Source organism: Acomys minous (assembly GCF_964271855.1).
Source record: "Acomys minous genome assembly, chromosome: 10".
In the NCBI taxonomy this organism is placed as follows: Eukaryota; Metazoa; Chordata; class Mammalia; order Rodentia; family Muridae; genus Acomys; species Acomys minous.
Window position 1 is genome coordinate 94,630,638 of NC_140491.1, and position 15,674 is coordinate 94,646,311.

The window sequence follows — 15,674 nt, forward strand, 5'->3', positions numbered from 1 at the left end:
ATGTCCATGGTTAAATTCTATAACAAAAATTTTTTTTCTTTTTCTCTAGCTCAACTGAAAAATCATTTCCTTGGAGATCAACAGGTATGTGTGTGTATGTTTGTTATTATTTTAATTATATAAAAATGGGTTTTTTGTTTGTTTGTTTAGATACACACACCAAAAAAGCAGTTCGTTAGCTAGCACCCACCCTGTAACCCCATGCTGGGTACTGCAGCCAGGGTGTTGTGCACACTAGGCCAGTGCTGTACCACTAACTCCTACATAGCTTATTCCTTGTCTTCCTGTCTCTTGGTGAAGTTAGCCAAGCAGACAGTACTGAGACTGCGCTGCTTCACTCTGGTGTGGTGGGTAGTTCCAGTCCCCTTTATCCTTTTAGCATAATCGAAAGCTACAGCATCGAGCAGCAGTTCCCCGATATCAACAGAGGGGACACCAGGAAGGCCATTGTAAAAAAGGTAATCTCTCATCTCCACCAACATCTTCACTGGTAAATATCAGCTAGGCTTGGTATAGTCTTTACATATAGTAGACTTTAATGCAGTTTATGTGTCCTTTCCCCTAAACTTACCACATGAAGGATGGATTACATTACAAAGAGCACCTGCCACTATCCCAAGGGGCGTGTGCAGTCTTCACTCAGTATGTGCTAATCAAGCACCCATGCCACATGCCACATGCTGTGCACCCTACGTAGCAGACAGCATTAGCACAAAACACCTGGCCTCCCACTACCAAACCATGTGAAGCTTATAAGGTGAGCAAGGCAACAGCATTGGCAAAGACTAGAGTTCGCCCTGAAGAAACGTAGAGCACCAGGTGACGCATTATCTATTTTTACCTGCACTTGGCCACAGACTTCCGATGTCTTTCCCATCGCTATTCTACAGTGTTTGCTTGTTCAAACTGCTATTGCGGATAAGATCATGGAAAAGCTCCTACCAGCAAGACCTATATATTAGATACTCCATGAAAGAATATGTGGCTACCTTGGAAATAAGGCGGGACTTCATGTCAGAGATGGACTGGCCACTTCTGACTGGCAGCTACCCAAAAATGAGCCTGAAGCCCACCTGGTCTTCACCTCCACCAGACTAGAGAGGGGACAACACTCAGGAGCAGCAGTGTGTGGGGAAGGGAGATGTGTAGATATTAGAAGGCTGGATTCAACCCTAAAAATGCTTTTTAAAAAGTCACACCATTTAAACATCTTCTGGAAGAACAGAATAGTGGTGAATCACAGGGAAGGAAAATGTAGCAAAGAAAGACCAGGTAGAAATGTACTGCGTGATTTGGAGTGGGACCATCTGGACTAGACCACTGCTCAGGATTTGGAGAGTGACTTGGTGTAGACAAAAGATGATGGCTTGAGGCCTCGAGGACTTGAGCCGAGTAGAAGGGCAACTTCACCAAAAACCTGGGAAAGTCGGAATGGAGAGCCAGTCTTTGGGATGCTTTGGGTAGTACTGGGCGTGCTGGACTTGAGAATAATCAGTAACGAGGCATGAATGAAAGCAAGCCCCAGCCCAGGGTGAAGGAAAGCTCTCCTGCTGAGCGGACAGTTCCCTGCACACTTGTATCTCGTCAGGTGGGTCAGACATGTAGCTGGAGTGCTGGGGGCTGAACCCTCTGAGTGGCAACCAGGCTGGAACCCTGAGGCCAGCCCTGCTCGCTGTCCCTAGGAGGTAATCAGAGATGATCTGAAACCCGAGGAGCCCCAGGTGTCATCTGGGACCAGTGTTACTCCTCTACTTTGTCACAGTGTCAGGTCATCACAAAAGGCAGGAACCATGTCCGCCCTGCTCACCTGAGCAGATGAATACATCGTACATGTATGAATAATAAATGTCAGAGGAAGGTTTGAGGGCGTGTACATTAGCTTCACAACTAAATTTGAAGCCCTTGTAAGGTTTCTTTTTCCTCTGCTCCAGGATCTAGAAAATGCCCAGTCCTTAGCAAATATTAAAGATACTTCTCGGTGTAAGCGGGGCAAATGTGTTAATTTAGGAACAAAATATTTACTTGGAAAAAATTATAAAATGTTTAAGTGTTTAAAACTCTGAGCTTATTTTGATTCTTAGCTACTTTACTCAGTGCTCTTGAAACCCAAATTCTGTAGGCATATCCAACAGTCTGTAGCCCCATCACCTCAGAATGGACCACTCACATCGTGAAATGTGGGTTTGTTTGTTTCTCCTCCCCCTCCCTTGTTTTTTGTAAACTTAGTTGCATGCTCTTGGTCATGAACTTAGCAGATGACAGTGTCATGGTGCAGTGTCAAAAAGTTAGACATTCCTGATAGTCTAATAGGACATTACCAGGCTTGTAAATCTTGCCCTTGTCAACCATCACTGCTCCCGTCCTCGTCCTCCTCCTCCTCCTCCTGTTTGTTGTTGTTGTTGATTGTTTTGTTTTGTTGTAAGACAGAGTCTTTCTGTGCATCCCAGGTGTCTTGGAGCTCACTGAGTCACAGCCCAAGCTGTCCTGGCTCAGCCCCTTCATGCCTGGGATTCACCGTGTTCAGCTTTTATGGGATTTTCTGTACTGCAGATTTTAACATGTATGATGTGATCTTGATCATAGTGTTTCCCTTGTAGCTCTTTCTATCTTCTTGATATGATAACTTCATTAAGATATTACTCTCATGCCCTACAATTTACACATTTAAACTGCATATTTCAATATTTTTCATATATTCAGAGTTGTGCACCCATCACCACGGTCAATTTCAGAACACTGTCATTACCTGTAAAGAGGCAACATACATTTTATCAATCACCATCATTTTCTATACAAAAGCACTAATGTTGAGCAGCCACCATTCTCTTTCTTTCTGAATTTGCCTGTTTCAGACATTTCAGTTAATGGGTTTGTGCGGCATGTGACCCTTCATGATGGGCTTCTTTCACTTAGCGTTGTGTTCTCAAGGTTCACCCTATGTGTCAGCACTCCATTCCTTCTTATTGATAAATACTGTCCCATTAGGGCACTGGAGAACATTCTCTTTATCCACTCATGAATTGATAGGTATTTCTCTTTTGGGCCATTGCTGTGATTTTACCTATACGGTAACAAAGAGCAGAACCCCTCAGTCAGCTGCTACCTCAGGGTTTAACTTTGAAACATTTGGCAAAGTGGTTTCCAGTTTGACTGTTCCTACCAGCAAAGCATAAGATCTTTCCCTGCCCCTCCCACACTTGGTACTTTTTTACTATCTTAGCAGACATGATGTAGCAGCTCCTAAATTTTTATTTGCACCTCAGTGATGGCCAGCACCATTTTTTTTTTCTTGGATTAGGTTCTGGGTTTTGTTCTTCAAGTAGTGGAGAATGGCAAAGTTTGTACTTTCATCTTACTACCTGCCTTCCTGCCTTTTTTTATTATAAAAAAAATCTTATCAATTTTAAATGTGTTATATAGCCCATCAGTTAATGTTTTAAAATAAAGGAAAATATTAAATAACTTTTTACAATTAATCTCATCTCAGTTTTTATGTGTGTTACACATAGTTACCCTTTTAAACAAACTTGAGGACATAGCTGTGCAGTTATATTTGCTGTTTGTTTACATTTTCAGACAGGTCTCACTGTGTATCCAGGCTGGCCTCTGCCTCCCCAGACGCAAAGTATCTGTTATTGGCTGGGAAAGCAGAGCCCATGGCAGCTGTTTCAGTTTAGAGGACTAGAGGCAGAGAACCTCGCTGTCAAAGGAAGGTTGGAGGTCTGAGCGCTTCAGCTGGAGAGCGGAGCACCCTAGAGGCTGGTGATGCTGAGTGTCTGCGCGCATTCCGAGGGCGCGGGGTAATGGGGCGCTTGACTTTGTCAGAGTCTTGGAATAGGTACAGGGGTTGGGTGGGGATTTCTTCATATTCCTGGGAGCCAGGAAGAGGCTCACTGAGGCAGAAATGCTGTGTGAAGCTGAGATGGGCTGGGACCTCTTCTCAGCCGTTCTTTCCCACCCACTGCTGCTGCCTAGCTTCCCGAGCTGGAGAGGCAGCTGGACAGCTGTGGCTACCAACACCAGACAGATGTCTGCTGACGCACAGCACAGACAGGTGAAAACATGCAAGGGGAGATGCAGTGTCTATGACCTCCTTGGCCCTTCTTCCCTTTCATATTACATCTCAATTGTTACCCCATCCCTTGTATCCTCCCATTCCTCCCTCCCTCCCATTTTCCCCTTACTCCCCTCCCCTATGACTGTGACTGAGGGGGACCTCCTCACCCTGTATATGCTCATAGGGTATCAGGTCTCTTTTTGTAGCCTGCTATCCTTCCTCTGAGTGCCAACAGGCCTCCCCATCCATCAGAGTTCGTGTGAAAGTCAGACCCCACTCTCCACTCAGCTGTGGAGAATGTCCTGTCCATTGGCTAGATCTGGGTAGGGGTTGAAATTTACTGCACATATTGTCCTTGGCTGGGCCCTTCCCTTATCCCCACACTTTGATCCCCATCTTTAGGATCTGTGTCATAGGCAAGTAGCAAATACCATTAATGGGCTGGATATTTTTCTTAAAATTCTTCAAGAAGTATTTTACAGATGTGGGTGTGTTTTCATTTTTAACTTTCATCACCCCAGTAGACAGTGCAACCATCTCATTAAAATATATGTATGTGTAAGCATTAAAATACACTTCAATTAAATGCATAACAATTAAATACTGCCCACATGTCTCCCCAAGCTTGCCAGCATCAGGGAGATACAACTGCAGCAAGTCAGCTGTTGTCACCACAGCTAGCTCCCTCTACACAGCCCCTTATTTTTCTTAGAGCAGTATAACCCAAACTTACTCCAGCCCGGGCCTTATAGTCATGTATTTATTGTTTTTCCGGGCAGGCTTCCCTTCAGATACAACATCCACAAATGGCAGAACTTGCTCTTTCTCCTACCCTCAGAATTGTGGTTTTCTGGGATTAGCCTGCTTTTTAGCTGTGCTTATAGCATCCGAACTGTGGCCATGACAGTAAACTATAGCTCCAGGAAAATTGAAAATTGATGTTTATGAATAAAACAAAACTCTGATTCCTTTTATTCTCCTTTTTCTAGCAGAGAATAAATGCCCATTTACATGTTCAAGTATAAGTTGATAATTGGAATAAAATGGCAGTGTTGGTGTTCTTTTACTGTAAACTTTATTGTATTAACTCTGTGTGGGTAGAAGCACAGGCAGAAAACATACTTTGAAAATCCTTCCCAGAATGTTGCTTTAGCAGGTGAAAACTATTTCAGAGGCCTTCTGTATGCTGCGCTTTTGACTTGGTCTTAACAGAAGACAGCTTCATGCTCTTCCTTGGTTCCCTGTGTAAGAACGGATGACACAGAAGGAGTGGGGCTGCAAGTCCGTCACTGTTATTGTCTTCATATTTTGCATTTTCTTGCCTTTCTCCATCCCTCCCTCTTTAAAGTTTTACAGATTTGAATTGGAAAGTGCACCCTTTAAAGGCGTCCAGCAGGAGGGTGAGTTGTTAGGGAGGCACAACCGTGGTGCCTGGGGGACACTTGAGCATGCTGCCTTCTGCTGAAGCTCCCAAACTGAGCCCAGCTGCTGAGTTTTGCTTTTGAATAGCCAACTTACTGTAGCATCTAGGGAGGAAATTGGGGTGTGCTAAGCAGAAAGATTTCTATCTCTTTGTAATTCAGCTCAGGAAAATCTGGTTTCGCTTAGTGGTTGGTAGATGGTGGGTGGCATTTAACCTATACTAAGAATAGTAGGCTTTTTGGAAAGAGCCACTTCCCAAAGGATGAGACGGTACCGAACCCTCTGCATCCTGTACCACTACTACAAAGTGATGATGGCGCTTGGAAGCACCGCGTTGTTCTTTGCCGTTTGCCGTCTTCAGTACTCTGCATTTTCTATCTGTCATATTTTCACTTCCTAAAACATCAGCACACTTCTTTTTGTCTTTACAAGGAGAGTTTACCATTTCACGTCTCTGCTCTGTGTTTTCTATATTCTCATATCTCTAGCAACCTGTGCTCTGCTCTGCGATTCAGAGGGAGTGTCATCCATGCCGCTGCCTTCTTTCTGTTTGACGAGTGCATCGTTATCATCTTTCTCCTTTGCATCTCTTAACATGTTATGTAGTTGTACAATTGCTTATGATCCTTCAAAGCTTGAGGTAACTTTTAAGGTAGTATATAATAAAATAGAAAATAACATCGGAATTTAAGGAAATGTGTACTGTAATAATAAAGGGCAAAGAATGTAGACATGGGCATACAGACTCTTTCATGGTGAAAGAAGCTCTGTGTGGAATCGCTTTCATGAAGAGAAATGTTCCGGTGTGGCTTTTTTACAGAGGAAAACCACATCAAATTTTTTTTTCTTTTTAATGTACAACTGTAACGGTGGCTGTCAGGAAGAAGCTAGGAAGCCAAGCTGAGTCCTTTGTCAGTGATCCTGCTTGTTGCTCTCATGCTCTGCTTGTGAAATGGAGGTTGCTATGGATCACAATTTCACAGTTTTTCTATTGGGAGAATCACTATATAATGCAAAAGGTTGACAGTTTGAGAAGTTCTGTGTGAGATCGCAGGGGCCTGGGGGTGTAGATGAGGGAATCAGACTTGGATTAGAGGAAGCAACCACCTTGCAGAACTGAAAGGCTCTGGTCTATTCATCTCATCACACCGTCAGTAAAACCCATTGTTTTCCTGTTCTTGTTGAGGGTGGAGGGATTTTCTTTATGTGTACATGTAAAGCTGGGGCCTTACACATGCATGACAAGCTCTCTCCATCTACCCGCAGCTACACTCCCAGCCGCCTTTTACTTTTATTATGAGACAAGGGTTGGGAATTACTCAGGCAGGCCTCAGGCTCACTGTGTAGCCTAGAGAGGCCTCGAACTTGGGATCTTCCTGCTTCTGGCTTCTAAGTGACCAGGATTATAGGCCTGCCCAGGCCCACTGTTTATTTTATTTTAAATGATTTATTTGTTTATTTTATGCGCATTGGTGCTTTACCTGCATGTATGTCTCTGTGAGGATGTTGGCTTCTCTAGAACTGGAGTTACAGACAGTTGACAACTGCCATATGGGTGCTGGGAATTAAAGCCAGGTTCTCTGAAAGAGCAGCCAGTGAGTGTTCTTAACCACTGAGCCATCTCTCCAGACAGTCCCACTTAACTCCAACATAGTTCCTAGAAAGAAATATTTAAAAGATTAATGAATATTAAGTAAATGATGGAGCATTGGTACTCAGAAGTAAAACATTCTAGAGGCCAGGAAGATTAGTGCTTTTCAAAAAACAAGTCAACAAAAGACAGGATAATGAAATGGGGGGAGCTTATAGTTGACTTTACATGTGCCCAGTAAATTCAGGTGCATAGGGAGAAAACAATTCTAAATAGTAAGGGCTTTTCATATTTGGCAATAACTATAGAAAGGACAGGAAATGATGAAATAGAAGTTTTAAAGCAATTACTTGCATTCTCAGTACTGTGTCCATTTATTGTATATACAGCACATTGAAGTGTCATGGCTTCATGCTGCCCACCTCATGCAGCCCCATGTGCCAAGTTTAAGGCCATAAAGCTAGGCTCTCCATTTTGTGTATGTACAGAGAGGTGTTTGTTTCTAAAGTGTATACATAGATACACACTCTGCCACCAGAGTGAGCTCAAGCCCCCAGGCACAAAAACTGAAGGTAAAAGATAAATGGGAGACTAGGCTTAGGACAGCCTTTCTTTCCTTCTTTCCTCCATCTGGGACAAGTAACTTGCAACACAAAGAAAGCTTGAGTTCATCATGAGATAGGACATGAGCTTAAATGGTGCGAGCATGTTATGTTTCAGTAGACACGTGGACAGTTCGTGAAGGGCAGCTACAGCAGAAAGTGCTTTCAGCCCCAGACAGGCCGTTAGGTCAGCACTGCTGTATAAAATGACCACTATGTTATTGAAGATCTTGGAGGGTTTGGTTTATTTTCCTTATCTACTGCACAAATGCACTCTTCTTTACCGTCGCTGGGGTAACTAAGGTTCCTGGCCTCATCCCTCATGTCTCCAAACTTCTCCATACATTGGGTCACCTGTGAGGCTTTTAAGCTATGTACTCAGGCCTCACCACACACATTAAAATCAAAATTAGGGTTTGGAACAAGGCACCTGTAATCTTCAGACTATGAATCAGTCTTACTGCTGTGGTTCCCAATGAGACAAGACATGAAAATTAGAAGTGTCCATCCATGTCTACATTAAGAGGCTTAACTAAACATGGAAAGTCTTCTTTGGGGCTGACAAGTATAAGACAGCTAAACAAAAACACTTTAAAATACCAGGAAATTTTTAATATGAAGTCAGTATATGCCATTAAAGTCATTATGGTTGTATGGTGTCCTGGTTTTATAGACATACATTTGGAAGTATTAGAGATGATTTGATATGAGAGATATTATGATTCTATAACAAAGAAAAGAAAAAGATAAATGGAAGATACTAGGAAGTATGAACTTTAATCAGTTTAAGTATAAATTCTCTACAGAAGTCATTTGAAATATCAGGGTAAAAATGAGACATCAGAATGAACTGAGTAGAAGTCAGAAAAGGCTGGCTGTGTTGTACAGAGTTTCTCACCTATAAATTGTAGAAAGAAATTTACTATGATGCAAATGACATGGGTTTTCTACCAAGTAGGTATTAATTCATATTTTCTATATACTTAAGATTTTTTTACTTAAGATTTTTTTAAGTGAACTTTTATTAAGAAAATTACTTGTAGTATCCTCCCTCAGCACCACAGATCCCAGCCTTGCAGACAAAGGTTATGTGAAAACATGTTGTTTTGATTGTTGTTTGGGTGTGTCAGGTTTAGGCTGTGATGATGGCGTCTGTATGGACTTCACCCTGTCATTCTCTAAATAAATAATTCAGTATGGTTATTCGTATAACATTTACACCTTATTGGTTATGATAAGGAGTCTGGATATAACGTGTATGGGAGCCTGTGTGTAGATGAAACTGCCCTTCATTTTACATAAAGAGCCAGATAGGGCTGCTGTGTGAGGCTCTATCACACACACGTGCACACATGAGAAAGAAGAAAAAAAAAATGCATAAGAATCTGAAGCATCCATAGGTTCTTCTTCCTGGGAACCCTGGAGCCACTCCCCACCTGGACGCTGTCCACCAAGAGACACACCTGTACAGAAGTGGAAACCAGATTCTGTGCTTTAGAACTATGAATTATTGATGTTTGTGCTTGGACCACCACCAAATAAGAATACTAGAGTTTTGCTTCAACAGACATATATACCTGGCTATGTCTGAGGCACTTCTGTGGGTTAAGTGAGTGATCCCCAAAGTTTAACTAGAGCTAGTACAGGGTGAAGAGATTAGTATCTAGTTGTACTGTTTAATATTTCATTTGATATGGATGTTTGAATTTTCCCCTTCTTTTTTGATCTGTGAAAAGATCTTCTATTAACTGTCTAAAATGTAATAGAAATGATCAAGTCTGAGGCTTCTCCTTTCAATTTTCCTTTTTTCCCTCGGTGCACAAAGCCTTGGTCCCTGGGTTTGCGGTTTGTTACTTGGGGTTACCACCTGTAGTCCCCTTTTCCTTCCTGTGTGCAGCCCACTCTTGACTTTGCCTTGAAAAGTTTCTCCATACAGATAGCCAGGAGAAAAGTAGGAAAGCTTTGTTTCAGAATACTCATTTTTATGTTCTTTCCTAGGGAATGTCATTCTTTATAGCTTCATGCGGAGACAGGGCTGTTGGTTTGGTTTGCTGTATTTGTAGAGAAAGGGACGCAGGTATCCTAAAGTGGCTTTGAATTCCCTGTGTAGCTACAGATAGCTTTACACTGATCCCCCTGCCTTCCATCCTGAGTATACCACTATGCCTTTCTTTTATCAAAAGAAACTTGCAGCAGCTTTGTATTTTCCAACTTCTGATACTCCTATTTCTTTCTTTTATTTTAAGACATTTTCTTTAACTGTACATATATGCTCATGAATTCATGTGCCCATAGGAGCCAGAAAAGGGCATCAGACCCCTGGTGCAGGGCTTGCAGGTGATAGTGAGTGAGCCTCCTGACATGGGCGCTGGAAACTAAACTGAGGTTCTCAGCAAGAGCAGCCAGCCCTCACGGTGACTGAGCCATCTCTCCAGCCTCCTGATAGTCTCATTTCTATATTTTATTACATTTTTCTCCCCAAAACTAAAATATGTCTGCGAAAAATATTTGAGAGTGACTTCAAGTGCTGGCTGGATTTCCCTGTAGGTTAATACCTGTTTCCATCCGTCACTACGAATCCCTTAACTTTGGTGTGGAGATGATCTGTCTGCTGCTGTAGAGTGGCTGCACACTCTAGAGGGCTTCTCTACCCCAGCTGGTTCCCAAATAATGAGACAGAGACCTCTTGGAATTATAAAAGCTTTAAAGCACCATATCTAAGCTATTTTGCCCCAAGTTATCTGCCATAATTGTTGCTGCCTGGGCTGCTTCTGCTCCATCAGGCCAGCCCTCATGCTCATGGTCCACTCTGCCCCATGGTGGCTTCCTTCTCTGCTTTCTTGTGGTCCCCATCTGACCCCGAGCCCTGGAACCTAAGCGCCACATATTTCTCTTCTGCTCAGTTATAGGCCGTTAGCTGCTTTTTTTTCTTTAACCAACCAACTTTAAGTTGGGGAGTAAGATTTACATCACATCACTCAGTGTCTTTGAGAATGGCCCGCAAGATCTAGATAGCAACCAGATCTTGGGGCCCAGTAATTTAGCATTAGAATACATGGCAACCCCCAACAGTCTGCTTTTGTAGGCAACCTGGCCTCAAACTTGTGGTTCCCCTGCCTTGCATTCCCAAGTGTCAAGATTACAGGCATGCACTGCTACACCTAGATCTTTAATTTTTTTCCTTCATCTTTCCCCATATGAGCCCAAGGCCCCTGGCCAGGTCAGAGTGCCTAGCTGGTAAACTGTGTGTCTGGTCCACTCATATCCCGCTTTTTACCTCTTGCTTTTGCTAGCTCTCCTTTTATAGTTACAAAGCATGTGTTCTTCTGGCAGGTATGGCACCTGTGTTTAGATTTCTGCAGACTAAAAATTGCTAATAAGCACTCATTTTGGCATGGTTATTTATGGAAATGAAACACATTCACCCTTTCCCTGAAATTGTTTTAATAGTTTCATGTTCTAGGAGTTCAAAGGCATCTCTTTGGTGTTGCATAGGACTAAATTTCTTTTTGGGTTGTCATTGTAGAAATCAAAGTATCAGTGATTCAGAATGCAGGTATTGATAGTGACACAGTATCAGTATCAACAAACCAATAAAGTTTGCTTTGGCCATAAAGTGGGTGTAGACAGGCAAGGTTTTATGGTGAACTTCAGCCATATTAAGTGATCTTCAGAGCAGTTTAAAGTGAACTCCATCAATGGTACTTCATCAATGGTTTTCTATTTCCCAGAGCTTTTCATAAAACGTTTTCTAGATGAACAAAATTTCAGAGCTGTCATGAATATTTAAAAGTTGAAATAAATATTCACTAGCACCAGACTAGAAATGATTTCAAGAAATATGGGGCTTCAGCCTTTCTCTCAAGTCTGTCCTCCCATTAAAAATCCTGCCTTTCAAGGGTATGTACACAATGACTTTTAGCCGAGTCAGCAAACTTGTGGGTATCTTTAATGTTCTTAAAATACCAGCTGGCCTCCTTTCCACGCACCAGGGAACATTTCCATATTCCTCGTTCCTATTGCCCTGGTCTGAACTTTTACTCCAGAAGCATTTCCATGTGCTCCTGGGTGTCTGGTGTGGGGACACATCTGATATACCACAAAGTACTAAATAAGGAGAAATCCTTATGGTGCCAAGCCCAGGTCCTCGTCCAGAACTTGTCCTGGAGCTCTGTTCCTGAGCACAGGAGGCCTGAGACATTTCTGTACTTGTGGAAAGTTGACTCCTCCCGCACGTGGGTAGATTTGGGAATGAGAGCCTCGGATCCACCGGCGAGGTTTCCTGCCACACTTCTCTGTTCACGGGCCACAGAGTTGGAAGGAACCATTAGAAACTATCATCTCCTAACCCCACAGCAACTCAGAGAACCCAGCAGGAGGTTCCAGTGACCTGGGCCGTGAAAGGCCAGGTGCAGTGTTGTACATGCCCAAAACCTCTGCTGAGCTCCAGGTTCCTGTCTCCATGGTGATTGCACAGTACGACCTCCCTCGCCTCATGCAGTCTGACAGCATGACATGTGGCTGAACAAAGCAGAGCCATTTTAATGACTCCAGATTCTTTACTGAAGACCTCCTTAAGCAAATGGTTTACACGTGTTACACGTTTAGAGGTGTATATTGCACAAAGGATAAAATATCCACATCATATTCTATCTTTGACTAGAACATCATGAGGTAGATAATGTGTCCATTTTTCATAGTTGTAAGGCATTATTATCCTTAACCAACTAGTATATTTTTATAGATGAAACCTTCTGATTTTTAAATTTATTTTTTAATTAGACTATTGAGATGAAATTTGACAGTCAGAAAGGACCATGATTCCAGTAACCTTCCATTCTTAGGCACAGATGGAGATTCTGTTGTATCTTAAAGAATGTCCTGGCTCTATTTTTGGGTACATGCTTTCTTGGAGATGCTGGCTGATGATTGAAGATGCCCATGTATTTCTAGTGTCTGAGAAAACATGTCTTTTTGTAGTATGTTGTTCAGGATGCAGTTTAAAGTAGCACTCACTTGCCGTCTGTCATTGAAATGTTTTGATTTCTTGTCCTGACCAAATAAAATCACAGCATGCCAACTGTGTTATTCTAGATTACAGCTCTAGCCATGACATGGTCCGTCCTGCACTTCCTGCCTCTGCTTTCTCTGAATTGGGATAGTGCCTGAACTGTCTTGTAAAAGGCATCTTAATGTAAGAGTGCATAAGTAATACATAATTGATCAATATACTCCCCACCATCCTATAATCAGGAAGACTTTGCCAATTAATTAGGAAATGGGTGTCCTGGTTATTTGGTACTTTGTGGTTGCCTGTACACCCATTTGTGTGTATCTATTTTTGTTTTATAAATTAATAAATGTTCAAAGAAACACAGTGAGTAATAGTAAAACTATTTTTGAAAGCCACTTAACTTTCATATAATGAATCAGAAGACATTTTAGCACCTATTGTCCTAACAGATACTTACTAATGGGCTCGGGGTGGGGAGGAGGGGGCATGCGGAGTGATGCTTATACATAGTATAAGGATTGATTGATTTATAGTTCATATTAAATAGATCTTTTTATCAAGTTGTCACAACTCTACCTGGCTCATTTGCTAACAGATGAGACGAAAAAAACCCTTTCCTCTCTACACCCAGTTACTTAGCTCTCCTTGCATGGCAATGTGGTGTTTCAACCCTCCACTCACCTTACCAGTGTGCGCTGCCGTGCTGTGGTTCTCTGGGCACAACACTGAAAACTAGAAGACACAGTCAGGGGATAAGACTTCAAGGGCACTAGCTAATGTTGCTTTTAGGATAATATCATTTGTTTGCTTTTCTATTTTTAAAGATAGTAATTGTGTTAGGGTGTGTGTGTGTGTGTGTGTGTGTGTGTGTGTGTGTGTGTGCGCGCGCGCGCGCGCGCTGTTCTCAGGAACTCCACTTCCTATGAGGCAGTCTCTCGTTTTCCTGGTGCTCACAGATCAAAACACTGGCAGGCTGGGGAGTCCCAGGGACCCTCCTGTCTTTACCTCCGCGGTGTTGCAATTCAAGTACATGCTGCCATTCTGGCATTTTATGTGGCTTAGGGCACTGCACAGGTCCTCAGGCTTGCAAAGCAAACACTTCCACCAACTGACTGTTTCCCGAGTCCATGATTGATGTCAGTTTTGGTTTTTGGTTTGTTTGTTTGTTTGTTTTTTCTCCTCAGAACTGGGTATTGAATCTCTGTCTTTGTGCATGCTAGCCAATTACTTTCCGTGTGTGTGTGTGTGTGTGTGTGTGTGTGTGTGTGTGTGTGTCCCTTTGCCTGCCCAGTGTTCTCTGCCTGGGTGAATGCCCCTTGCAGCTCCTCTGGCTGTTCTGGTTCCCTGTGACTTTTCAAGCCCAGCACACTCTCTGCTAACAAAGCCTTAACAGACTCCTTCAGGAATTGCTGTATAAAATGTGCTGTGCTCCAGAAACTCCTAGCAGAAGATTTACAAATGAAACAGGTCATTTCACTGTTGCCTGCCTGGTAGTGACTCAGATAATGTTTTACCATCTACTAGAGAGCCACACACAACTGAAATCTTATATTAAAATTCCAGATTGAGGATTCAGAGCTGTCATAGAATTCTGCCACCTAGAAATGAACTGTCATATGATGGATCAGAAGACAGGTTGTTAGCAGCCCCTGTGAGGGATGGCAGCATCTCGTCCCACAGGCCAGGAAACAGAACAGTGTCAGCTGGGATCTGCCATCAAGTTCAAGCCTCAGAATGCACTAGGATTTCCCAGTCCTCACTCATATGCGTCTCTAGACCAGCTCAGCTAGTGCTGCCTAAAATTTTTACTATGCTTTACATAGCTCAACTTTATTGAATACATAAATAAAGCTATATAGCACAGTAGTATTTGTGAACCATTACCCAGTAAAAGAAAACTGCTATTGCTACTCGAAATGTTTGTTCAACAAATGTTTACTGAGTACAAGGTGCCACGTGAGGCACTGGGGATATGACAGCACAAATGAGACAAGTCTGCATCCTTAGGTTTACATATTTTAATAGAGACGGTAAGACTATTGCTAGTGTAGCTTATAACAGAACCCTAGGAGAGAAGGAAGGAAAGTTGGGGAGAAATCCTAGTGGAGACATTAAAATCCTTAGAGACTCAGAATTAGCTAAAGTACTTGAAAGTGAAGCACCATTCCTGAAAATGTGGGTTAGCTCCATAAAGGTTAAATCTGAAAAAGGGCTTCAAATTATGATAACCCAAACGTGGAGAAATGTATGTTTTATATATGGGAGGAAAGAGGGTATTTGAGTGGTCAACAAGAGCTACATCACCTAAGTACAGCATAAAAAACAAGGTTAGAATGGACAAGCAAGTGAGTTCTTGGGATGATGGTGATTGCCCTTTATTCAAGTTCAAAGTGGCAACTGGTGCCATAGGAAACCATACAAGCTACGGGAGAGGCAGTTAATTAGAAGAAACAGTTATCAGGTTAGACGTGTATATGTTCCTCTGGGGGAAACTAAAGGGACAAATAAACAGGTAAGTAAGATATTAGTGCCTCTGTTATTTGTGACTCTGACTACTTTGCAGGCTTCCTTTGACTATAAGCGACATGAACTACACCATTAGCTCATCTTCCCTTCCCTGCTTCATCACTAAGTTCGCTGTCCTGAGTACTCCCTGGTTTTGTCCTAAACAGTTGGGATCTGTATTGTCCCTTTGATATTTGGACATCATTCTTATTCTACCTGTGACTGTATTTGGAGGACAGTGAGAGAGATGGGTTTTCCAAGAGTGAACAAGATGCATTTCCAGATTTTGATGTAATGTAATACCAAGTTAACTTGGGACTTGTAACCAGAACAGAAAACATGTATGGAGCTGAGCACAGTATAATAATAAACTGAGCATGGAGAACACATTCACATAGATAAAATTAAGATAGCTGTGCTATTAAGGTGAGCAGAGCTTTCTAGTGTCCTATGGATTACAGGATGCTGTTGAAAAAATCTGTA

At 42.4% G+C, this 15,674-nt stretch overlaps 1 protein-coding gene across 16 annotated transcripts in view; it reads left to right on the top strand.

Annotated features, from left to right (window-relative positions):
- PKP4 (plakophilin 4) overlaps nt 1–15,674 on the top strand; it is a 213,853-nt gene that overhangs the window by 149,081 nt on the left and 49,098 nt on the right. For 15 of the 16 annotated variants that reach the window (XM_084799657.1, XM_084799653.1, XM_084799647.1 and 12 more), the window contains one exon: nt 50–84. The exons of the other annotated variant lie outside the window; for it this stretch is intronic. In XM_084799657.1, coding sequence (XP_084655783.1) covers nt 50–84 — 35 coding nt within the window. The remainder of the gene's footprint in view (nt 1–49; nt 85–15,674) is intronic. 16 annotated transcript variants of the gene reach the window in all.